General features: G+C 43.7%; 1 protein-coding gene across 3 annotated transcripts in view; it reads right to left on the bottom strand.

Moving 5' to 3' along the window:
* RASA3 (RAS p21 protein activator 3) overlaps positions 1-25,731 on the bottom strand; it is a 282,307-nt gene that overhangs the window by 61,031 nt on the left and 195,545 nt on the right. For all 3 annotated transcript variants that reach the window (XM_075061447.1, XM_032777821.2, XM_032777822.2), the window contains one exon: positions 14,509-14,585. In XM_075061447.1, the coding sequence (XP_074917548.1) occupies positions 14,509-14,585 (77 nt within the window). The remainder of the gene's footprint in view (positions 1-14,508; positions 14,586-25,731) is intronic.

The raw sequence follows: 25,731 nt of genomic DNA, 5'->3' as shown, positions 1-25,731 counted from the left end.
CCTTCCTCTGCAGCGTGGGGCATGGGTCACTTGCTGGAGGATTCTCTGCACCTTGAGGTCTTTAAACCACGATTTGAGGACTTCAGTAACTCAGACATAGGTTAGGGTTTTGTTACAGGAGTGGGTGGGTGAGATTTTGAGGCCTGCGTTGTGTAGGAGGTCAGACTAGATGATCATAATGGTCCCTTCTGACCTTAAAGTATATGAGTCTATGAGTCCTTGGGACCCAGCCAAGAAAAAGAATATTCTCTCTTATCTGCTCCTGCCCTCGTTTTTCATTCTGTATCCTCCTCCTGTAAGTAATAGGAAGTAAATGAAAATAAAGTGAGGTACCTTGACTGTTTTTGTAGTCTAACTTATTTTTCCACAGACCACTTGAAAATCACTGAGGGATACTTTTAAAAGTAAAGAAGTGTTGGGGTGCAGGGTCTGGCCAGGACTTCTGGTGTGGGAGGGGGCTCTGGGCTGGGGGTGCAGGGTCTGGGAGGAAGTTAGGGTGCAGGAGCAGGCTGGGGGTTGGGGTACAGGGTCTGGTCAGGAGTTAGGGTGTGGGAGGGGGCTCAGGGCTGGGACAGGGGGTTGGTTTGGTGTGAGGGGCACAGGTGGGGATGTGGGAGGGGGTGCAGAAGTCAGGGCAGGCAGGGTGTATGTGAGGAGGTGCAGGAGTCAGGGCTGGGAGTACAAGGTCTAGAAGGGAGTTAGGGTGTAGGAGTGGGCTGGGGTGCAGGGTCTGTCCAGGAGTTAGGATGCAGGAGGGGGCTCAGGGTTCGGGCAGAAGGTTGGGGCGTGGACCACTTACCTGGGGCAGCTCCCATTTGGTGCGAGGGGTTCAGGTGGGAATGTGGAGGAGGGGTGCAAAAGCTCCCGTTTGGTGCTCAAGGTGGGAGCGCGGATGTGGGGTGGTGCAGCAGTCAGGGAGGGCAGGGGGCTGAGGTGTGTGTGAGGGGGGTGCAGGAGTCAGGACAGGGAGCTAAGGATGTGGGCTGGGGTCGTGGGGGTGCTACCAGCCCCCTGCCCCACCACACCCCAGCCCATTGCCCTGAGCAGCTCAGAGCAGGTGGCTGGGGACGGGGATGTGTAGGGAGAGTGCAGGGGCCTCACCTTTGCTCTGCCCTGCTCCAAATCCACCCCCTCCCCCAAGGCCCTGCCCCTTCTCTGCCTCCTCCCCTGAGTGTGCTGCAGCCCCGCTCCTCCCACTTCCTTCTGGAGCAACTGAGCTGTTCGGCAGCGAGGAAAGCCCTGTGGGGGAGGGGCAGGGATGTGGCACACTCAGGGGAGGAGGTGGGGAAGAGATGGGTGAGGGGGGAGCCTGCAGCAGGAGCCACCAGGACCAAGCTTCTGCCCCTGCAGCTGCTGGGCCCTCTGTCATGGGGCCCCGTGCCAGGGCTCCCTGTGTTTCACTGTAAATCCGGCTCTGGGTATGGGCATACCATAGATTTATATAGTAGCATAATGATAATTTTTATTTTATTATGTATCCCTTTTCTACTGGTGCCTAACTTTCTGTTAAGCTTTTTTGACTGGTGCTGAACATTGAGCAGATGTTTTCAGAGAATTATCCACAATGACTCCAAGATCCTTATCTTGAGTGCTAAGACCTCATCATTTTGTATGTATAGTTGGGATTATGCATTACTCTGCACTCATCAACACTGAATTTCATCTGCCATTTTGTTGTCCAGTCACCCAGTTTTCTGATCCCTTTGTATCTCTTCACAGTCAGCTTTGGTCTTACCGATCTAGAGTAGTTTGGACTCATCTGCAAACTTTGCCACCATACTGTTTACCCCCTTTTTCAGATCATTTATGGATATGTTGAACAGCACTTGTCCCAGTACAGATTCTTGGGGGACTCTGGTATTTACTTCTCTGCATAGTGAAAATGGACCATTTATTCCTACCCTTTTGGTTCCTAACTTTTAACAAGTTACTGATCCATGACCTTCCTTCTTATCCCATGACTGCTTAAGAGTCTTTAGTATGGGACCTTGTAAAAAGCCCAAGTACACTATGTCAACTGTATCATCATTGTCCAAATGCTTCTTGACTCCCGCAAAGAATTAGAATAGGTTAGTGAGGCATGATTTTCCTTTAGAGAAGATGTGTTGAGTCTTCCCCAACAAATCATGTTCATCTAATTATCTGATAATTCTGTTCTTTTACTACAGTTTCAGCCAATTTGCCTTGTACTGAAATTAAGCTTACCGGCCTGTAATTGCTAGGATCACTTCTGGAAACGTTTTTTTTTTAAATTTAAATTGGCATTACATTAGCTATATGCCAATCATCTGGTACAGAGGCTGATTTAAGCAGCAGGTTACATATCATAATTAGTAGTTCTGCAATTTCATATTTCAGCTCCTTCAGAACTCTTGGGTGAATACCATCTGGTTCTGGTGACTTACTACTGTTTAATTTATCAATTTGTTCCAAAATCACCTCTGACACCTCAGTCTGGCACAGTTCATCAGATCCGTCACCTAAAAAGGATGGCTCAGGTGTGGAAATCTCCCTCACATTCTCTGCAGTAAAGACTGACACAAAGAATTCATTTAGCTTCTCCGCAACAGCTTTGTCTTCCTCAAGTCTTCCTTTAGGCCACGTCTAGACTACGCGTCGTATCAGCGCGTTAAAATCGATTGCTCGGGGATCGATATATCGCGTCTGATCTAGACGGGATATATCGATTCCTGAGCGCGCTTATATCGATTCCGGAACTCCACCAAACCCAACGGAGTTCTGGAATCGACATGGCGAGCCGCGGACATGGATCCCGCGCAGTGAAGACGGGTGAGTAAATCGATTTTAGATATTCAACTTCAGCTACGCTATTCTCGTAGCTGAAATTGCGTATCTAAAATCGATTTTACCGCGTAGTGTAGACCTGGCCTTAGTCTCTTGATTATCCAGTGGCACCACTAACAGGCAGGCTTCCTGCTTCCGATGGCCTTTAAAAAACTGTCTGTGTCTTTAGCTAGTTGCTCTTGAAATTCTTTTTTGGCCTGCCTAATTATATTTTTATACTTGACTTCACTAAAGGTAAAAGATTTTCAGGGAAACGTTTGTTTTTTAAGTTGAATCATATCCCATAACATTGCTCCTGTGAGAGTTCCATTAAAACAAACATGGTACATGCTGGTAAAGCTGTGAAAATAACCATATTACAATTTTTCCAGGATTAAATTGCCTAGCTGCATTATGTTACATACTGCACACATTAAAGAGCTATTTGATGCAGGTCTGCTCTTTAAATGGGTTCACAACACATTTCTAACAACCTATACTCAAAAGGAATTCAAAAGCTCTTTTTGCTTGACATTAGTTATGACAAAGAAACTGCAGGTAAAGGATACAACAACTCAGAATATTGTCAGTAATGAGCTGCAAAAGAAAACTGCACACGACTCAATTTGGAAAGTAGCGGTCTTTTCTCTTACAAACTGTAAAACACAGAAGTAATGAATGATACTAAAAAACTGACTTTCAGTGACAGCATCCTAAATTTTCCTTGCTTTCTACTGAAGTTTTGGATGGATTTTTAGAAGTGGCCACATTCTAGACCACAGTGTGCTTAGTACTACATAAGTGTACAATGGGTAGGGTGCAAGCAGCTTAACTTGCAGTCTGTGAATAAGGGCCAAGCAGGCCCGACATGCAGGAGGGAGTCTGCTGTTCAGAGGAAGGGCTCTGACTAGCATTCTACCTCTGAGTGCTTCTCAAAGCATGGTGTTGTTCTACACTGCTCTCAACACAAGGCTGTATCTTAAAGGCATCACAGAGTTCTCTGGCAGAGACGTCCTTTCCCATGACACACACAGCATCTTGAGAATGGTACTGCTGAAAACCAATCAGTTTATCTCCAACTTTAATGGGGAAGTGGGCTGGCAGAGGGAGGGGAACACATGGCTGAAATCCCCCACCCTCAAATAAGTTAACATGTAAAACTGAATGACAAAACAACATAACTGTATTGTACAAACATTAACGTTAATGGGATTTCTGATTTTATGAAGTCAATTCTACTTTTCTGCTTTTACATACTGAACTGTGCATTAATACACAAACAATATTCTGGGTTTACACAGTATTTTGATTTAGTCTGATTTGCATCATTTCTATTGATAAGCTACAAACTGGAAATGTGAAATGAAGTGATTTCTTTTGCATAACTTTCCCTTTCCTGGCTATTTCCAATTACTACAGTGGAATTGTTTGAGAGTGAAAGGATGCTGTGCAATTATTGACCCATAACTGCACATGTACATATGCAGTTCCCTCCACTCTGATTGGCACTGAGAGTCATGTATGACTACTTCTCAGTAACTGCATGTATGCAAACTCCTTAATTCTAGACAGCCAAAGAAGTGTGTAATCCTTATACAGCTATTTCTCAGCAAAACCTATAGAGATTATGCAAAGACAAGTGCTCTGGCAAGCTACGGCCCTCAGAACTCTTCAGTTCAAGTATCAATAGCAAACATGGCTGCCTTAGCATTTGAACTATTAATCCTCCTCCACTCCCAATAAACTATTCCTATCACCCCGAATAACTTCAGAGATTACATTTAATTTATTCTTTAAAGGATTTATGCGTGAGTTATTTAACTTTCATTTATTAACTCTAAATATGTTAACTACTGCATAGAACAGGACTCACACAAGTTATTTAAATAACATTGCCACTTTGTGTTGAAATAGACTGCCTTAGAATAGACCAGTTCCTGTCTAGCACTCCAAATGCAGCCTTACACATAATGCACAGGCTGTTCAGATGATGGCTTGATCTCACCATGGTGCAGGCTTTAAAATAGTCTCTGCTTGGGGTGGATTATTGCTGAAAGGCCTAACAGAAGCAGTGTACTTTTAATTAGGGTTATGAATAAGAGGATGTTTGCCTGGAATGTAAGGAAAAGGAAAGAGTTTCAAGCATAAGGGGGTGGCATCGAAGGAAGGTTGGATACAAAACTGGGAAAAGGATGCAAAAGGAAGATTGACACTAGACTGGAGGCTTGGCAAGAGCACAGGCAACAGGAAGAAATGAGTGTGACGTTACTAATATATTCTGGGACCATATAGAACATGGTTGCAACCAAGGTCCTGTAGTGGCATCAAATCTTATGTAAAAGGGGGTCATATAAGGTGTCTAAGACCAGGTTATGGGTTGCTGGTTATGATTATGCTGTCTATATGTATCTATCGTTTTGTAGTTGAAGTTATGAGTATTCTCTCTATACTGTCTGTATTTCAAATTTGTGCTGTGCTTCTGGGTGACACCCTAGACAAGTTGGTGTTAGCTCTGCCTAGCCTGCTTGATGGCCCATTAAGGACCATCAGCTACACAACTGACCCATTGAGAGGAGGCAGATCAGCCTTGTAACTCAGCAAAATATGCAGGAACTTGCCCATGTGACTGCAGATTCCATTTTGCTGTAATTTTCCACAGTAACAACAGAGAGGTTCTTACACCTGGGAAAGCCTATAAAAGGCTGATGTCTCATCTCCATCGGGTCTTCAGTCCTGCTTCTTACCCCTGGAGGGACTTTGCTATAAGCTGAAGCTCTGAACAAAGGACTGATGACCCATCCCAGCGGGGGATGTACTCCAGAGACATGATTTGAACCTGCAGTTTACTCCATCACTGCTACAAGTCTGAACTAAGAACTTTGCCATTACTGTATGTAATTGGTTCCATTTAACCAATTCTAGCTCTCATCTATATCTTTTTCCATTTATGAATAAACCTTTAGATTTTAGATTCTAAAGGATTGGCAACAGCGTGATTTGTGGGTAAGATCTGATTTGTATATTGACCTGGGTCTGGGGCGTGGTCCTTTGGGATCGAGAGAACCCCATTTTCTTTTATTGGGGTGTTGGTTTTCATAACTATTCATCCCCAGGACGAGCGGGACTGGTGGTGATACTCGGAGACTGGAGTGCTTAAGGAAATTGCTTGTGTGACTTGTGGATAGCCAGTGGGGTGAAACCAAAGTCCTTTTTATCTGGCTGGTTTGGTTTGCCTTAGAGGTGGAAAAACCCCAGCCTAAGGCTGCAACTGTCCTGTTTAAGCAATTGGTCCTGAATTGGCACTCTCAGTTGGGTCCCATCAGAACCGCATCATTACAATGAGAGATGAGATAAAAGTAGGGGCTGGGAGCCTGGAGAGAGAGGATGAGGAGCATGAACTTAATTCATCCTGTAGAATGGGCAAGATGGTGGAGCTTTCAGGGATGATAGAGAAGGGAAGGAGAGGGCTTGGCTGGGCGGCAGGGAAGAAAACTCTTATCTTACTATCGATGTGCATTTCTCCTCCAGCCTCATATTCTATCCCGCATACCTTGGATTGGAAAGGACTTCTTTTACAGTACTTCAATTCTGCACTGTCAGATACCAGATGCTATCTGGTTTAATCTCAGATCAAGTGTTTTTTTCAATTGGTTATGAAACACACAAGATTAAAAACAAGCCCAAGGTGCAGTTCCATAGCAAAATGAAAGAAAAAGGCATATTTTGATGTAGGGCCTGTAGTTTTCAACCTTCTTCCATTTGCGGACTCTTAAAAAATTTCGAACGGAGGCAAGGGACCCTTTGGAAACTCAAACTGTGGTCCGTGGACCCCTACCATAGAAGTCTTAAACTGAAAGTTGACTGACTAGAATTCAACTATAATGTTACACATGCTTGGCATGGCATTTGACGCAGTATGAGAAAGGGCTATAAATTGTGGGCTTCTATGGTAATGACAACACTTTTGGATTTTGACCTGCAGGTGGGGGTACGGACATACTTTTGATTAATCAGAAAAACCGAATGCCTGTTCTGCGATCTGAAACCTTATTTTCCATAGTCACTTTTCACAGACCCCTTAGACATAGTCTGTGGATCTCCAGAGGTCGGTGAAGCACTGATGTAGGGCATGCTCTCATAAAAGGGAAGGTCATGACACATTTTAATGGATACTTACGTTTACTGAAAGTGAAACCCTGAGATTGCTTTATGTTAGTAGTAGTTTTTAGTGGATACAGACAAAAGATAAAATCCTTGCAAATGCGGCTAGGAGCACTGAGTGATGGGTGCATTAAACTGGCTAAGTCCCATTCAGCACCACCGTTATTTTTGTACCGATTCAGCTCAAATCTTATGCAGGAAGATACACTTTGTTTGACCCTAGGAAAGTGAGCTCAGAATGGATTTGCTGCGCATTGTATGCCTGCATGACTCATAGTGGCAATTTACTTGAGAGACTAAAAAGTGTATGTATAGATATATCTTACAGTATTAACCATCTACTTCCCACATTCCCAAGTAACTGGAGTCTGGCATTGTTTTTTAAACTAATATTCGTGTTCTAGCAATGCCACTTTTAAAAAAAACTAACTCTCCAATGGAGAACTAGAAAGATAATATTGTTATTTCCTGTGCTAGTGAACCATATATAAAGCATATAAAGTTTTGTTATACCAAATTTTGAGTAGCTGTCCTCTCTGAAGGCTGGGCTCCCCATTTTTACATGTCAATGTGCAAATAAAGCCTCTAGCGGAAACAGACACATTTGGGCTCACAGTGTCATTGATACACAGATGACATTCAGCTACAAGTCTTCTTTTTAATCAAACCCAGATTTTACAGTTACATTACTTGTCCTAGTATCTGACAACGACAGGTATTTGTATGAAAGCAAATTACTCATGCCACAACCTATAAAAGGAGGAAGAAATGCTTATTAATAAAAGGAAGCATTTGGATGAATGGGAGGTGTTTTAATTTTACTTAAAAGCACTAAAATACCATGTGCCACAGTTACCAGGCTAGCTGCACTGCAGTCCCCAATCTGGGTCTCAGAGTACATCCCCTCAGGTGACAAGTCTCAAGCGGTCACCTCTGTCAGGGTAGAATTATGCAATTCTGCCACTCAGCCCAGGACTTGTGTGCTAACTGTGATTACCTCAGCAGGTCTGTTTTAGCTTCTGTACCCGCAGTTTTGCCCTTAGGAGCTGTGACCAGTGGTACAGCAACCATATAGAATGAAGTATCATTCCTTCTTAACAGTAGGAACACTACAGAGCACAAGAGAACAAGAACAGTCTATGTGCAGGGATATCTATCTGCAACTTACCCTCCATGATAGCCAGGTAGCCCAACTTCTTTAGACTCCCTCCTGGAGCCTCTCTGCGTCTCAGCCTGTTTCCCCAAACTGTGCCTGACACCTGATCCCACCACGATGTTGCTCTCTAGATAGGGACTTTATGACTGGTTAGTATCCTTTTGATCTTAGACCCCCCCAGCCCTGGCAAAATAAGCCTTTTAACTTTAGTTCAGACACAGCAGGTGGGACCTCCCCAATTAATAATCCAGCCATAAGTCTCTCAACGACCTTTGAAGTGTTTGCCCCAGAAGTGTCTTATCTCTAGTCACTGTCTCATTTCCTGCTTGTTTTTCCTAACAGACTCTTTTGACTTAGGGTATGTCTACACTACAGCAGCACAGCTTTGGTGTTGCAGTTGTGCTGCTGTAGTGGAGACACTTCCTACCTTGATGGAAGAGGTTAATCCACCCATCCAAGAGGTCGGAGGTAAGCAGATGGAAGAATTTTTCCATCGACCTAGCCACCTCTACACTGGGTTAGACTGACCTAACTTCGACGCTCAGGATGCAAATTTTTTCACAACCTAGGCAATGTAGCTAGGTTGATCTAATTTTTAAGTGCACACCAGGCCTTAGCTCCATATAGTCAGACAGAATCTATCCCCTATAGCGCTCAATCACAGAGCACATATAGCATTCATAAATTAATGCAGAGCAGCCTCCACACCCTCCACAATATGCTTATAAATGCTTAATTACCAACCAAATTTGAGCATTACTAATGCATTTGCAGATCTGCGAGTTAGTCATTGGAAGACTTTGTTATTGCTATGTATAAAAAGCAGCAGTGGTTGCTAATACCACACAAGTTAAGTCTGTCAGCAGCGTCATTTATAAACACACTTCATGAGCTACAACTCAGCTGCACAAATTTGTTGTTGGAAAAGAACAAAAGAAGCAGAAGAAAAAGCTTTCCAAGAACAGATGTTTTCAGGCTTTTTTTAACTTAAGAGACAAGGCATGATGGAGCAATCTGGGAACACTGAATAAATACAGACATTTAAATAAATAATTACAGACATGGGCTGGGATTTTCAAAGAAACCAAAGGGAGCTGGGAAACTACCTCCCATGCAGCTTCAATGAGACTTAAATGCCTAATTCCCATAGGAACCTTTGAAGTCAGAAGAATTACTTTTGACTGTCTCTACCGGTGTGGCCAAAGTGAGGCTCATGGATGTCTACAATGGAACCTATTGCCCCCGTCCTCTATTAAGATGCAGATGGACATAACTCCAGGTCCCAGCATGCGACATTGAACTGTTTGATCAAGGAGGAAGGCCACTTGGACCAAACTGGAGTATTATATACTAAGTCCTCTGTATTTCCTGGAGCAAACAAGAGGTGCTGGCATATGGGATTTTCAAAGAGGCTCTGCATGCAGCCAGCCACCTGTGCACACTAAGTGGTGGTGAAGAAGCACAGCCTCAGGGATAGGTGCACACCACCTTTTTCCAGAACTGAATGGGACGTGCTTATGGGACTTGGTTGCATGCGCCTCAAAGTTCTGGACCAGCAGACAAAAAAGTTCTCCAATCCTCCTGTCAATGGCCACTTGGCCAGCCACTGCCAAAAGGGAAAAAAACGGCAACTAAATGTGTGCTGAGGAACAGGAAATGTGTGTGTGTGTGTATGGGGGGCATACAGTATTGTGCAATATGTGCACAACAGTAGTTAGTACATATTAATGTGACATGTATGGCGCAGGCCACACCCCCTTATGCATGTTTTATTTTTCATTGTTGGAGTGAGTCTGCACTACGCAGTCAGGCCAGAGTCATACCTGAATGAGCTGCAACTTCATACTCTCTTCATAGGATGAGCCTATGGCTTAAGTCTTTCCCTGTGTTTAACTTTAGAGAATCACAAGACCGACATTCTGAGGGTTGGATTAGGACGGAGCAAGATGCCAGCTGAAAACTCCCTCAAACAAAGCCAATTCCTTCAGGGCCCACTGCAAGTCCACAGTGGGGTGATGAATAACTCCCTAGAGGAGCGTGGGAGCATAAGCTAGAGTTCTTATTCATTTACAGGGGGAGCGACTGGGGACTAATGCTTCTCCTTCTAATCTCTGTGACAGAGATCCAGCCTGGGAGACTGTGTGGTGGCAATCGTCAGAGCCACCACAAAACGCTGATAAACCACAACAGCTTAGTGGTTTAGGGCTAAATGACAGCACTGAATGCTTCCAGGGGAGAAGTTACATGTTTTCTTTGTTTCCTTCGCAGAAGCTATGACAGCCTAAAGTGCTCTATGAGTTTTATTTTCTTTCCCTACTGTTTAAAAATTCAGTGCATAGCACTTCTAATGATCCATTTCATTGACATTTTATTTAGATAAAATGCACCTGTCCAGCTTGATACTGATGGTGTGTTCCAGCAGACTAAGGCCCCAGCTGCTTTTAGGCCTGGCAAAACTAGAGGAGGTGGCAGCGGCAATGTGCACAAAGGCAGAAGGCAAGTGTAACAGGGGTCTGACACGAGATGTGTTGACAAGAGACTGATCTTTATTTCCTCATGCCAATGGGTATGTCTCAGTGGGTAAAAAGGGTGCATCAGGTCTCTGGCCAAGCCTAATTTTCAGTCTGCCCGCACAAACATGTGTTTGTCTTTTGACAACCGGCACTGTTGGGGGTACAGAAAGTTTGCTCACATCACAAGTTTTTTTTTGAAAATTTGGCCCACTGGATGCAGCCTTCGGTCTCCTGGGAAACTGCAAATCTGGATTGTTCTGGTCTTTGTAGCATATAAGAGTATTTATAGAATAGCTCCAACCAGTTATTTCAGGACAGTTTCTATTTTCTAAATACTATTGTTAAAAATAATAAACTACAAACAATCCCGTTAAACAACATTGGCATTTAAATTAAATCCACAAGAGCCAGGAAATGAAGAGTTAAATGAGAAAGCCTGGAGTGTCAACCTGATCTCACAGAGTCTGGCTATTGCAGAATACTATACGACATGTGTAGGGATAATACAAAATGATTAGCATGAGAGAAAAAGCTGAAATAAAAGAAATAAAAGGCACGAGAAAAGCTTTAAAATGTGATTTGCTAAAAAATGCCAGATGTAATCATTTTAGGTTCTCTCTCACATATGAGAGCTTTATCTTATTTGCTCACTAAAAGTACAATCTCAACCTTGCTTTAAGCACTTCCATGTCCTATTCGCAACAAAGCCAAGAGCCTTGACAGATCTATAATGGTAGTTCCATTCTTCTGTTTCATTGAGTCTCTACTTTTCATTCAAGAACTATTTCATAAAAGGAAGGTTCCACCCTCCCTTCCCTCTCCATCATCCTTCCTCTGGGATTTTCCATCTACACAGATCATAGGAGGAGATTTCTTTGTTAAGCAATTACTGTGTTCTCTCCTTATATGGCTAGAATCAAATTGTGCCTGAGTGAGCGAGGAGTCAGCTGGTGGAAAAGTCACATAGCAGGAATCTGCAAGGGCTTTATATATCCAGCTAAAACAATCATTTAAAAAGATACTGCATGAAAAATCCCAGATTATTTTGCAGTGTTGTTTCCGACCTAATCACCTCTCCTTTCCTTCTGCACTTGCTTTCTTTCCCTCCTGTAATGACATGTTCAGCCATCATAAACTGTACCAAAGGATTTTAAGTGTTTTATCCACATGCTCATCTTCACTGCCTCCCCTTCTAAACTCCAAACCTCCACGCCCACTCACAGTAGTGAACATACTGGGGAACTTCCAAGGCTCAGCCACAGCAGGAATGGCATGCTCAGATTGGTTACAGAGCAAATAGCAGGAGAGTGGGAAGGACCATCAGTAGGATAAAACTTTCCTTAGATTCCTATTTACAGGTTTTGTTTTGAGGGCCAGTGGGTTTTTAAATTGTAATACGGGTCATCGGAGCTGTGATCTGTTATCAAGAGCTCAGAGGTTAGAAACTAAAGATTTCTGAATGTTGAGCTAATACATACACTTTATTGAACAATACTTTGCAAATCGTGGTTACAGAATGCTTCACAAACCAAATTTAAAATATTTTCAATAGTCTTAAATCCAAGGTCACATAAACAAAGATTCAAATAGGGATTTAAAACTTGTCCACTCAGATGAATATTAGAAAGCATTAGAAAGGAAATTCCATACCCCTGTAGGTATGCAAGATGCTGCTGCTTACACATCACATATATGCAGCTTCTTGGTAGTACAAGACCTGAACAATAAGTAGAAAGGCAATGACCAATTTCCCATTGTTATCATCATCTAGCACTTCAGGAATTTAATTTTAAAAAACCTTGTTACAATGTTAAAGGTCTGATTTCACTGATGAACGGAAGAGAAATCTGATGTAAAGCACCTAGCTATGTCAGTCAGTTTACACATCGCTGCCTCACCATGTTTGTACCCGTGTATTGGGGAAGCGGGGGAAAATCTGGGCAGCTATCCCATAGTCCCTCAGGAGAGGTCTGATTGCCAAAAGACATGCACTCAAAGGCAATAGCAGCACCTGGGGCAGCATACTCTGGGATGCCCTGTTACCGATCGCGCTGGGAAGGACAAGGATCAACCAATCTGATCACTCAGACATGAGTAACAGGTCCTGTCTATGTTGCAAAGAACAGTGTTACAGCTTGTTTACAGGATGATAGCCATGTGCTAGCCCTAGGCTCCTGGCAAGGGCAAAACACCCAGCTGCCATGGTGACTAACATTTCAAGTCAGCCATATCTCTGCTTGGTAATAAGTCTGGTTGACAGCTGAAGTATAAACAGGGACTTTGAAATCAAATCATTAGGTTAATTAATATTGAATCTGTGATTATAGCTCCAAGTGAAAAAAGTAAATAATGGGTGAATGGGGAAACAAGACAAGGGTGACTGGAAGAGAACAAGCTGATGAAAGCAGGCTGCATGTTGGACTGAGAAGTGAGAAAAGGAGGGAGGCAATGAAGAGAAAAACATTGAACCAGGATAAAAATATTCTGCTATATACACATTCAAGCCAGCTATTTTTGTTAAGAGCTTTTTCTCCTTGGGAAAAAGACTTGTTATGGAGCCAGCCTTTTAAAAATCCATCCTACCACACTTTAGTACCTCCTCAGGAAAAGCAAGCATCGAAACACATTTGAGAGGTTTAAAGAGGAGACCACTCTCCTTTCTCATGTCAATAAAATGAATCATTTATTTCGGCCATTAACCCAACAAGACTGGCTTCAGCAAAGTTATTAAAAAAAATCCAGGCTTAAGTGGAAGCAGGGAGTTGGTGATTTTTTCTCTATCTGTGTTTGCCCTAATATAACGACAGTTAAGATCTCAGATGCTATCACTAAAAAGTTCTCACAGCACCAACGGCATAAATGGTTTGGGCCCCGACTACCTGAAAGATCGCTTCTCTCTGAGTGATACTGCAGCAGTTGCAATCAGGAGAGACATTCAAGTTAGCAGTCCCTGGGTTTAAAATGTAGGGAATTACTCGCAAGGGCTCTCTGTGGGTATTCTAGGGAGCTGGGGGTATAATTTCCACCCTCAGTCAGAGCTAGTGCACTAAACAAAGAAATGTAGCCAAAGTGGCCCGAGCAACAGGACATGCTAGCTGCCCGTGTTCATAGCTAGGGTTTCAGATAGGATCATACTTGGGGCAGCTAGCCCTGCCCACTGGTAGCTATACTTTTATTTTTAGTGCACTAGCTTTGATTGAGCTTTTGCAGGTCTATCTACCTGAGCTAGAAACTACACCTTCAGATCCAGTGTAAACATAATCTAAGAGGGATTTTGGAACTCACTCCACTCACTTGCTTGGGGGTCTGACAGAACTCAAACTTATTAGACGCAGAGCATTTATTGCAATCTCATTTCTTCTGGGTTTTTCCAGAGAGGAGTTGGTGAGGTAACTGGGGTAGCTGATTGTGAGTTTGCAGTTATAATTGCAGGTGGACTTTTGATCATTATATACGCAATGTAACATTCTGTCCCTGTGAAGGCACTTGGCTGGTATAATCCTATTAAAGTAGAAGGGCATTTACGACATCCTTTGTTGTGTTTCTAATATTTATACTGCACCTAGAGTTGGGATAAGTGATTGTTTAAATTTTAAAGTAATAGAGACAACCACCTAGCATACATTTGAGTTTTTTCATGAAAAACATAGTGCAACCTATAAATTGATGAGCAGATCTCAAAATAAAGAAGTAGGCCATTTAAAGTTTAGAGCTCAAAAATATTAAATTTTAATAAATGATTTTGTTATTTAAAGTAATTTTTTTAAAATGCAGTATTACAAACTGTTTGCATTTGACATATTCCTTCATAACACAGTATTTTTACTAATTTAAGAACGTGCAAATCATTGTCAAGTTACTGTTATTGTTCTATAGTTACATTTCAGATCTTACCTTGTTGCAAGCTTATGGCAAATGACACCAGTGTCTGTTATAACTTCACTCAGTCTCAGCTCTAGGTGTACCTTTCCCTGAAATACAGAATGATATAATGCCACATGAAAATTACAGCATTATGTAGCCAACCACAACATTTCAGCTTAAAAACAAGGCAAGTATGTCACCATCTGCAATTTCAAAAATAATTTATTAGTTAACTAGATAGCTATACAGCCTCAGCAGTATTTTTTACTAGTTTAGTGAAATCAGCCGGCAAACCTCCTAATTCAACTTCAGTCCATAAAAATCTGTCCCTTACTTTACCTCTGTATATTATAGTAATTGAGCAGTACAGATTCTCTGGTTTGAGTGACCAACCTGAGACTAAAAATATTTAATTGCAGCTTTATCTAATTTTAATGTTTTAAAGTTTAAGCACAGATTCTGCACCTCACCAGTCAAGAATATCACCACATCAGTGTACTGATAACTGGATATGCCTAAGCCCTATGTTTTCAAAATTACAGACCTGTATGTGCAATCTATTATAAATTGCAAAAGAAGAAGAGGTACTAGGCAGAAAACTAAACAGAAATACAAAGGCCAAGCACATTAGTAGTTTTTAAATCATCCATCACCACAAAGTTTTCCAGTCATAGTCACAATGTTAGTTATACAGTACTGTAACTCAGCCAAAAATGTACTTTCACATAACATATAATCATATAAGCAAGCACTCATGTCAGTAACCTTCACTGTCTTTAAACATGAACCTATGATTTTATTGAAGAAATTTCAGCCGTTTTCTTTACTGTGTGTACAATAAAATAGAAAATGATTTGGCCTGTCTTGCTGACATCACGTAACTGGCCAGTCATCAATTTGAATTCAACATGGCCAAAGCTGAGCACTTGATTTTTCACCTCCAAAAACCTTCCTCTCACTCCATTCTTCATTATCACAGAGACCACCATTGTCCTCCCTCTTAGTTCCTCAGACCTGTAAACTGGGAGTCATCTTTGACTCAGACCTCTCTCTCGATTCACACATCCAGGCTGTATCAAAATCTTGTTGCTTCGTCCTTCATGATCCCTCCAAGATTTGATCTTTTCTCTCTGTCCACACCACTAAAAATTGTGCTCAGGACCTCACCTTCCATTATGACTACTGCAACCTCCCCCTCTTTGACCCCGATGCCTACAAACATGCCCCTCCTTCAAGAAGCTTCTTCTGCTGCTAAAATTTTCATGGATCATCATTCTGACACTCATTCCCCTTCTTGCTTCCTAACCCACTGAGTCCTCTTACTCCACAAATAGAAGCTTTTTGTCTTTAGGGCCCTTCACATGTTAGCCCCACTTTACCAACCTGATCTACTGTTTTACTGTGACGTGGATCCCTCCCTCACTCTGTCAAGTACCCAACCTTCAACATCAACATCCTCCAACCAGTTTCTCCCTCAGAAAGTACAGAAGCATCTCCCAACCCCAAGCCAAACCTTATTAGCAGGAAAAAATTCCTGCAAAAATCTGCAAAGCCATTACTTTAACCTCCTTTAAAATCCTTCCTTAAGACTCAGTTGAACAGTGCACACACAGATGACAACGGCTATACAAGTAAAGAGCTTCTTGTATGACAGTTTTCTTGCTTCACTATTATCTTGTTCTCCCTTCCCCATTTGTTTCATCTATATGTTGTGGTTTGTCATAATTTACATTGCAAGCTCTCTGGGGTAGAGGCTGCCGCTTTACCACGTGCTTGTACAGTGCATAGCGCAGTCAGGACACAACCTTTTATTGTTACTATTAATTTGTACTGAGGTAGCACATAAAGCACCAAACAACTGCAATAAGTTATCTTTAAAGGAATTAAGAGTACTAGAGAACATGTCCCTTCCACAGAAAATCTCAATATGTTTAGTTGATATTTTTACAGAAATATTTCTGGTAACCTCAGGCACTGATGAGATTGGTCTCTGAACAGAAAGAACAGAATTCTTCAAAATGTGCAAGTGACCATGAGTGAAATGAGAGGTTTACTTACTGTGATGATTCAAAACGTCAAAAAGTTTGAATTCCACAAATAAGATGGCAGCTTCCTATTTTAGAATTTTTTTAACTTTAAATAGTTGACTCAAAGTTAATGGTAATTTACATATTTCCCCCACTTCTATGAAGTTTTAATAAACTAAACTACAGTCTCTTTAAGAAGGAAAGACCCCCAACATTGCATTAGCTCTTCCTTGTTTTTCTTTTCTAAAAGATTAGAGGAAGTCAGACATTTGAAGAATGACCAGCCTTTGAAAAGCAGCTTGGAGGTCATGACATCACTTAAACTGGCAGTCCTGCGATTATTTCCAGAATACCTCATTACTTCCAGTTACCAAGCTCAGGTGTGGGTTGTACCTTAATGTGAAGCTGTACTAATATGCCTGGCTGTTTAATTCAGAGAATACAGTTCTTGTGTAAACAGTATGCTTTCCTCCATGTCAATTATGCCCTTAAACAAAACACAAGGACCCATCTGAATTAATTGACTCATGAGCATTGCCTCTCAGCTGGTCTGCAGAGTACTAGATAATGCATTTCTTTTAAAGAGAAGACAGCAATTTATGTTTAAAATTCATGTTGTAATCCAGCCATTTAATAGTTAAAAAGGGGTGTAAATCACCAGTTTAAAAATATATTTAAGCCACTAAAGATTCAGAAAGTTGCCATCTTGCCTGCCTCCTGACAATGCACAGACCAGGGTTTCTCAAACAGGGGTTGCTGCTTCTGTAGGGAAAGCCCCCGGCGGGCCGGGCCGGTGTGTTTACCTGCTCTATCTGCAGGTCTGTCAGATCGCAGCTCCCACTGGCCACGGATCGCTGCTCCAGGGCTATGGGAGTTGTTGGATTTGGCGGCCAGTACGTCTCTTGGCCCGTGCCACTTCCAGCAGCTCCCATTGGCCTGGAGCAGCAATCCATGGCTAGTGGGAGCCGCGATTGGACAGACCTGCGGACAGGGCAGATAAACACACCGGCCTGGCCCACCAGGGGCTTTCCCTAGAGAAGCGGTGACCCCTGTTTGAGAAACCCTGGCATAGACAAAGGACGAGATATTATTATGATGGTAGTATCAAGAGGCCCAGTTGTATTAAGTGCACAAACAAAGACAGCCCCTATAGTCAATATACACCAGACAGAAAGTGTGGAAGAAAAGAGGCATTTATCCTCCTTTTACAGAGTAGGCATTAAGGCACTGAGAAATTAACTGTCTTGCTCAAGTTGACACAGAATATTTGTAGCAGAGCCAGGAACCAAATTCAGATATTCCACATCCATGTCCAGTGACGTCGCCACAAGTCTATCCTTCCTCTCAAGTTCTATTCAGTGAACAATTATACATGGAAATTTAGAGGCTTGGACAGTTCTGAAGTTGATTATATTAGTCACTGAATATATTTGTACAGAAAATATTCCAGTCCACTCTGTTCCTGGAAACCAGTGCATTTCCTAATATACCTCTTACCAACATTTAGAAATACTGCTTCTGCTGAATAGGTTGAAATGGAATACATTCATTTAACTGCTGATTAGCACTTCATTTTTCACAAACAATGGAATGGTCTGGAACGCCATAATGAGGCCAACTGGGTCTCGTGTCGCAATTCTTCATTCAAAAAAATTGTCAGCAGATTGAGCTTCTTGTAGGGAAGCAGCGGCAACAATGACAGGACTCAAATAGAAAACAGTAATATTGAGTTGTGGAAGTGAAAAATAGTGGTATTGCTAAAAGAGTACAAAATATTACACTGTATAACCACTCTTTGTAAAGAGTCATTAAATTATTTAAAGATCATATTCCGCTGTTGTTTACAGGTGCACAGTTCTCACTGGTTAACACAATAGGAGTTGTGTGTACTTATTCAAAGGCAGAATTTCATTTTACATTATTAGAACTAAATAACTTTAGTTTTTCCTCTAAAGGACAGACTAAATTCCATAAACTTGTAAAGCAAAAAATAGAACAAGGTACTGTTTTTAAATGACTTAGGAAAAGCCTTTCATTGCTCATTTTAATTCAGCTGGAAATGTAACCATTAGTTATTATAGACAGATATAAAGCAACCAAATTATATAAATGCTACTTCTGCATCTTATGTTTCCAGCAGTTGCAAATTTGTGGTTTAATTTTAAATACAGTGTGTAAAAAGGGGGGAGGGGGGGCGCGCACACAAACCATAGCTTATCCTATAAATGATCTTATATTGCCAAGCTGAGCCCTACTAGCTTGGGCTTCTTCTACCAGCTGAAATGAAATGGTGATAGCCCATAATAAACATCCCCAGAACCATCATGCATTTTTCAGAGTTAAATATCAGAGGGACAATTACCAGTGGATTTTTCTAAGATCATGTGCTATACAGAATTTGACTCCTAACATACAGTGGTCAAGCATAGTCTATAAAATGTCTAAGCTACCTCAAACACGGAATTGCATTTTGCTTTTACTTACTGTGATTATTAAGGCAAGAGTTAAAAATCAATGATGTACAGGAAAAACCTCTGGCCCACACCTGGGCTCTTGTGGACAAAGGACTCTGACATATGCCTAATTGAAAAATGGGAGCCAACCCACTGAAGCCTGAAAAGCACCTGTCTAAAGAAAGTCATTGTCTAGTGCTTCACCCATACAATGTTTGTATTTTTTTAACCCAGCCCGGCAGCAGGCTGAGCGGGGCCGGCGGCCAGGACTCCGGCAGGCAGCAGCGTGCCATTAAAAATCCTGCCCGGCTCGGTCCACTCTTCTCCGCCCCCCCCTGCTGGCATTTGTGCATGCTTTCCTGACCTCCATCACTTCCGGCAGGAGGTTGTGTTTCCAGGTTAGTGTGTCTATACCGCTATCTAGTGTCCGTGGAGTCTGAGCGGCCCCACCTGTGGGGGCAGGAAGAGGGACGCGGCCCCACCGGCAGATGCAGGAAGAGGGACCTGGCCCCACAGGAGTTGCAGCACCTGCGAGGCCTGTAAGTGGGGAAGGGTCCTGGGTCCCAGCTGCGCCATGCGCCCACCCTCCCCAAGCACAACCAGGCCTGCTCCCTGGATTCAGGCAGGCTGCCCTGGGGTTGGAGACCCGGGGCTGTGGCTCGCCACCTGCTGGACCCTGGCAACAGTTGGGTCATGCCTCTTTCCCCCACCCTAGGTCACTGGATCCCGCTCCCCTCTGGCTTGAGGGCAGAACCCAGGAGTCTGGAGCCCTAGTCTCTGTCTGCCCCCCACCCCCTCGAACAACTAGAGCCCAGCTGGAAACCTAGGAATCCAGAGTCCTCGCTCCCAGCACTCCTCCCCCAAGCGTCAGACACCAGCTCCTTCCCGGAGCCCAGGAGTCCCAACTCCTACCCCGCTCCCTTCCCTACCCCCACGACACACTCCAAGCCCCTGCCCTGATCCCTGCACCCCCCTCACACACACCCAGCCCCCTGCCCTGTCTTCTGCACCCCTACACATACCCAGCCCCCACACACCCCCCATGCCCTGACTCTTGCATCCCCACCCCCACCTTGAGCACCAAATGGGAGCTCCTGCACCACCACCCCCACATTCTCACCTGCACCCCTCGCAACAAATGGGAGCTGCCCAAGTAAGCACTCCAAACCCAAACCTTCTGCCCCAATCCTGAGCCCCCTCCTTCATTTTAGCTCCTGGCCAGACCCTACACCCCAACCCCCAGCCTGCTCCTTCACCCCCGGCCCAGTCCTCAGTGCACTCCCACCCTCAGCTCAGTGCAGAGAGAGAGGAAGAGAATGGGCTCGAACCAGGGAGAGGACAGTTACCCACTCTATGTGGGCAGGGCCAGGACCCCTGACCATCCGTGGGCTGAGCAGCAGTGGGCTGAGCCTCTCAGCCCACTGCCGGTCTGGGGTCCCAGCTGCCGGCCCCGCTCAGCTCACTGCCGGCCCCAGGTTCTGGCCGCTGGCCCCTTGTCAGCAGGGGTCCTGGCCACCGTCCCACTCAGCCTGCTGCCGGCCTAGGTAAACGGAACCCCAGGGCAGCAGCGGACTGAGCGGGCTGGCGGCTCAAGATCAGCATTTTAATTTAAATTTAAATGAAGCTTCTTAAACATTTTGAAACCCTTGTTTACTTTACATACGACAATAGTTTAGTTATATAATATAGACAAAGAGATACCGTCTAAAAAATGTTAAAATGTATTACTGGCACACGAAACCTTAAATCAGAGTGAATAAATGAAGACTCAGCACACCACTTCTAAAAGGTTGCTGACCTCTGCTCTAAACTTAGGGCAATAAATTACCCCTCCCCCTAAAAAAATAAATAAATAAAACAGAGGGAAAATCCCAGCAAACCAACCTGCAGTAATAAAAAGAAGTCCAGCAGCAGAGTGGGGGCTATCTACTTTATTGCGCTGACTGAAACATGCATGATTACCTGCCTTGTGGGCAGGTGGTGCATGTGTGCATTTGGGTGCAAGGAGCTTGTGGCCCTCATAGACTGAATATGGGCTCTGGAGACCAGAGTGGCTGCACTGGAGGAGCTCAGGGAGACCGATCAATGTTCATAGAGAAGCCTTTCCAGGATACAGTAGAGTGGTCTCACCCTGAGCCTGAGAGCCTCTGTGCTGTTGAGAAGAATGGAAGTCTCAGAGAAGAACATCAAAGTGTAGCGGAGGGAAATGATTCCATAGTTGGCTCCCTCCCTTCAGCTGATATCATGGTATCCTCTCACACCGAGGATACCTCTCTATGAGAGGGAACCCCAGTTATTAGGAAGAGAGAGGCAATAGTTTTGGGGGATTTCATCATTAGAAACAGATAGCTGGGTTTGTGATGACCGGGAGAATGGCCTGCTGAATTGCCTATTGAGAGTGAAGGTTGAGGATCTCTTCAGACATCTAGATAGGCTTATGTTTAGTGCTGGGGAGGAGCCAGTGGTCGTGGTACATATACCAATGACATAGGGAAAGGCAGGACAGAGATCCTAGAGCCGGGTGGGCAAACTATAGCCCTTCAGATGTTTTAATCTGGCCCTCAAGCTCCCACCAGGGAGCAGCGTCCAGGACTTGCCCCATTCCATGCTGTGGCTCCACATGGCTCCCAGAAGCAGCGGCATATCCCCCCTCCGGCTCCTATGTGTAGGGGCAGCCAGGGGGCTCCGCACATTGTCCCTGGCCCAAGTGCCGCCCCCGCAGCTCCCACTGGCCAGGAAGAACCACGACCAATGGAAGCTTCAGGGGTGGCACCTGTGGATGGGGCAGCACGAAGAGCCGTCTGGCCATGCCTCTGCATAGAAGACAGAGGGGGGACATGCTGCTGCTTCCAGAAGCTGCTTGAGGTAAGCGCCACCCAGAGCTGGACCCCTGAACCCCTCCTGCACCCCAACCCCCTTCCCTAGCATCGATCCCCTTCCTGCCCTCTGAACCCTTTGGTCCCAGCCCAAAGCACCCTCCTGCTACCCCAACCCCTCATCCCGAGAGCCAACACCCTCAGCTGGAGCCCTCACCCCCATCCCCTGCACCACAACCCCCAATTTCATGAGCATTCATGGCCCGCCATACAATTTCCATACCCAGATGTGGCCCTTGGCCAAAAAGTTTGCCGACCCATCCCAGACGCCAAATTTAGGTTGCTAGGTGAGAGACTGAAGTCCATGACCTCCATGGTAATATTCTCTGAAATGTTTCCAGTTCCAAGTACAGTGACAGTTCGACAGGCAGAACTTCAGGGTCTCAATGTGTGGATGAGATGATGGTGTAGGGTAGAGGGGTTTAGATTTATTAGGAACCAGGGAGCCTTTTGGGAAAGGGGAGCCTATACAAAAATAATGGGCTCCACCTAAACCAAAATTGAACCAGATTGCTGGCATGTAAAATTAAAAAGGTTGCAGATCAGTTTTTAAAATAAGGGCTGGGGGAAAGCCGACAGGTGCAGGTGAACACCTGGTGCGGACAGAGAGATCCCTTAGGGAAGGCTCTATTAACGGCGATTCTCTATATCCTTTCCTGCTTACTAGGATGGAAGTTGATAAAGTACAGGTAGGAACTGAAAAAAGAACAGTCGAATGAAAAAGTCCCATGCGATTACCTCACACAATGACAAATTTTTAAAGTGCTTGTATACAAATGCAAGAAATCTAAATACTAAAATGGACGAACTTGAGTGCCTGGTATTAAAATGAGGCTATTAGTATAACAGGCATCACAGAGACTTGGTGGAACTATGATAATCAGTGGAACACAGTAATACTGTACAAAATACGTAGGAAAGATAGTATAGGCCCTGCTCGCAGAGGAGTGGCACTACACATGGAAGAAAGCATAGCATCAAATAAGGTAAAAATCTTAAATGAATCAAACTGTACCATAGAATCTCTATGGATAGAAATTCCATGCTTGAATAAGAAGAATATAGCAGTAGGGATATATTACCGATAACCTGACCAGGATGGTGATGGTGATGCAAAATACTCCAGGAGATTAAAGACGCTATAATAGAAAACTTAATAATAACGGGGCTTTTCAACTATGCAAACACAAGGAGAGATGGAGACTCAGAGCAAGTTATTCCATACTTGCCTTTCCAAAAGTGGTTTTTAGAATCTGCTATGTGCTATTGTTTGGCTCAGGATTGCTTTGAAACCCTGGTGTGCATCTTTCTGGGATGTGCCTGTCCCCAGAAACTGCTGGAGTTAAAGAACAAATGGCTAAGGATTCATGTAAGTAGCAGGTCTGAAAAAGTTTCTAAATCTCTCTCTTATGTACTTATATGACCTCCATTATCACAGTAACCACACCTCACAATCTTTAATAGATGTAATCCTCCAACACCTCTGTGTGGTAGGGGAGTACTATTACCCTGATTTGTAAAACTGAGGTGCAAGGAGACTAACCAACTTGTCTAAAGTCACATAAGAAGTCTGCGCTGGAGTGTGGAACTGAACCTCAGTCTCTAGATTCCCTGGCTAGCACACTAAATACTGGACTCATCCTTCCTCCCTAAATATATAGTATAAAGGCATGTACAGTCTACGCTCTTGGAATATAAAATATTGACAGGTTTCCAGAATCTTGCAATATACCAGTTGAAACCACTACTTAATACCCCTATTATGGGCCAGACCCACTGGACAGAGAGAAATTTCTGGTACTTTTGATGTCCCGGAGTACTATATTCTGTGCTGTGACAGCAATTAGAACCTAAAGAATTTTTTTTAAAAAGCACATTTAGAATTTATCTGTTGAATGCCTTATTACAGATGCTATTTGGGAAATTCAGCTGTAATTGTACAATTTAATTAATCTTCCAAAAGCCTTCATACTTCATTTTTAGGCAAAGGAGGTATTTGGGGCCAGACTACACTGACAAATTATCCCTTCAATTTCTGGTGTTCTTACTTCTCTATAAGCAGAAACTTCCACTTAATAAAATATAATGGAAGGCACTTTATAAATATCATTGACCACAGAAACTTGGCTCACTATAGGGATCTAAACTATTTTTGTCTGCATGTCTTCTTTCCCAAACTTCGGTGCCTGGCAGTGGAAACAAACTAGTTAAGTAGAGAGTTGCTCAGGGGTCAACCACATGCAGTTCCCTGTCTGAGAAAAACAGTTAAGTCAGTTCAGCTGTGCAAGTGGGAGAAAACTAGGGAAGAGACAAAGGGGACAAACTCCTCCCTGACTTTCAGAATACCAGAAGAGAGTCACTGATACAGTGTTTTGTCCAGAACTCAGCCATGAGAGCTCCACAAAGAAACAAACATCATCTCTGGTATGGACAGGAAAATGACTGAATATCAAACATTCCATTTTGTTTTCAGAATTCCCATAATTAGCATTGCCACCGCCACCAGAGGCTTTGAAACTGGACTACAGTTTACCACAACTAGGTGCGCAACCGTAGCCAAATATTTTCTCCAGTTGGAGCTCACCAGCCTGAGCTAATAGTCTGTCTTGGGCAGGTCATTTGATTAGATGAGGACTCCACTTCCAGCCCCTAGCTATTTCATAACTAACTAACGGCTGAGCAGCACCAACAAAATAAAATATCGGGGCCTAATTTGGGATGCACACGAGATCTTACTATATGGCCTACATCATATACAACAGGTCTGTAACATAACAAATCCAGCCTGTTGAGGGTGCAGACACACAAGCTGTAACACACTTCATCATGGAATTAAAGATGCTGGGTATCTTGCAGAGGTCTGGTTGGTCTCCAAATGTACAATTTAATAGATAAGAATCAGATGTTTCCCAATTGCTAAGACACTGCAAAACATCTTCAAATGGCACAATGTTAGCTTTCCTGTTTCTCTTAAGGAAGAGGAATAGCACCTCAACACATTCAGATCCTGCCAATGGATGTGTTTTCCTTTTGGTTAAATATTTTTACATGGTACCGTGATGAATTGGGCATATGTCTATATAATGTATGAAATCAGTGCAAGATTATGAACCTTTGCACCTGTCAGGCTGCAAACTCCATTTTGAACGTGCAAGACTTTTGCCTACTCTCTCTCTCTGGTCTGCCTGGTCTCCATGGCTGGTGGCAAAAGAACAATAATGTCTCCAACACCCAATCGTTGGAAATCTATTCATTGTAGACAAAAGACTGGTCCTTGCCCAGAAGAACAGGGGAAGCAGGGGAAGTCCACTTGGCAACAAAGTTAACTGACAGTTTGTGCTCATGTGGAGTAAATGGCAAGTGTCCCACCTGCCACATCAGGACTAAAGATTTCAAAAAGGCAGAGGCTAGTGTGCTCTGGGGTCCATTTTCTCTAGTAAATGAGAGAGAGAGACCATTCACCATGCGACACCCTACCTTTCTAGGCTCAAGATGGTTCCCCAAGAGCTCACAAGGAAAGAGTGAGATAGAAAATGAGGGATGTTGCAGTTTCAGATCGTTATTGTTGTGTATGATCTGTACTTAGGAGCCTAAAGGTGTTAAGACTGGGTGAAGTGTGTGTTTTGACTGCTTCACAACTACTGTGTGCCCCATGGAGAGAGTTAAATTATAACCAGACGCTCCACACCCTTGGGTGGAGCTCTGGGAGACGGGCATGTTTAAGTAGCAGGGAACCTGAAGGGTCAAGCGCTGTGTCAAGACAGGCTGGTGTCTGGACAGGAGGTTCTGACACTTGGATGGGGTGCCAGGGTCTGCATTATGTGAGTGTGCCTAGAGACCTCAAGATTAGGACAGTGACTGGACTCTGTTCAGGCTCTAGGAGCTTCAAACATCCTG

This window comes from Chelonoidis abingdonii, chromosome 1, assembly GCF_003597395.2.
Source record: "Chelonoidis abingdonii isolate Lonesome George chromosome 1, CheloAbing_2.0, whole genome shotgun sequence".
Lineage (NCBI taxonomy): Eukaryota > Metazoa > Chordata > Testudines > Testudinidae > Chelonoidis > Chelonoidis abingdonii.
The sequence above is the reverse complement of the archived record's forward strand: the minus strand, read 5'-3'. Positions and strand labels throughout refer to the sequence as shown.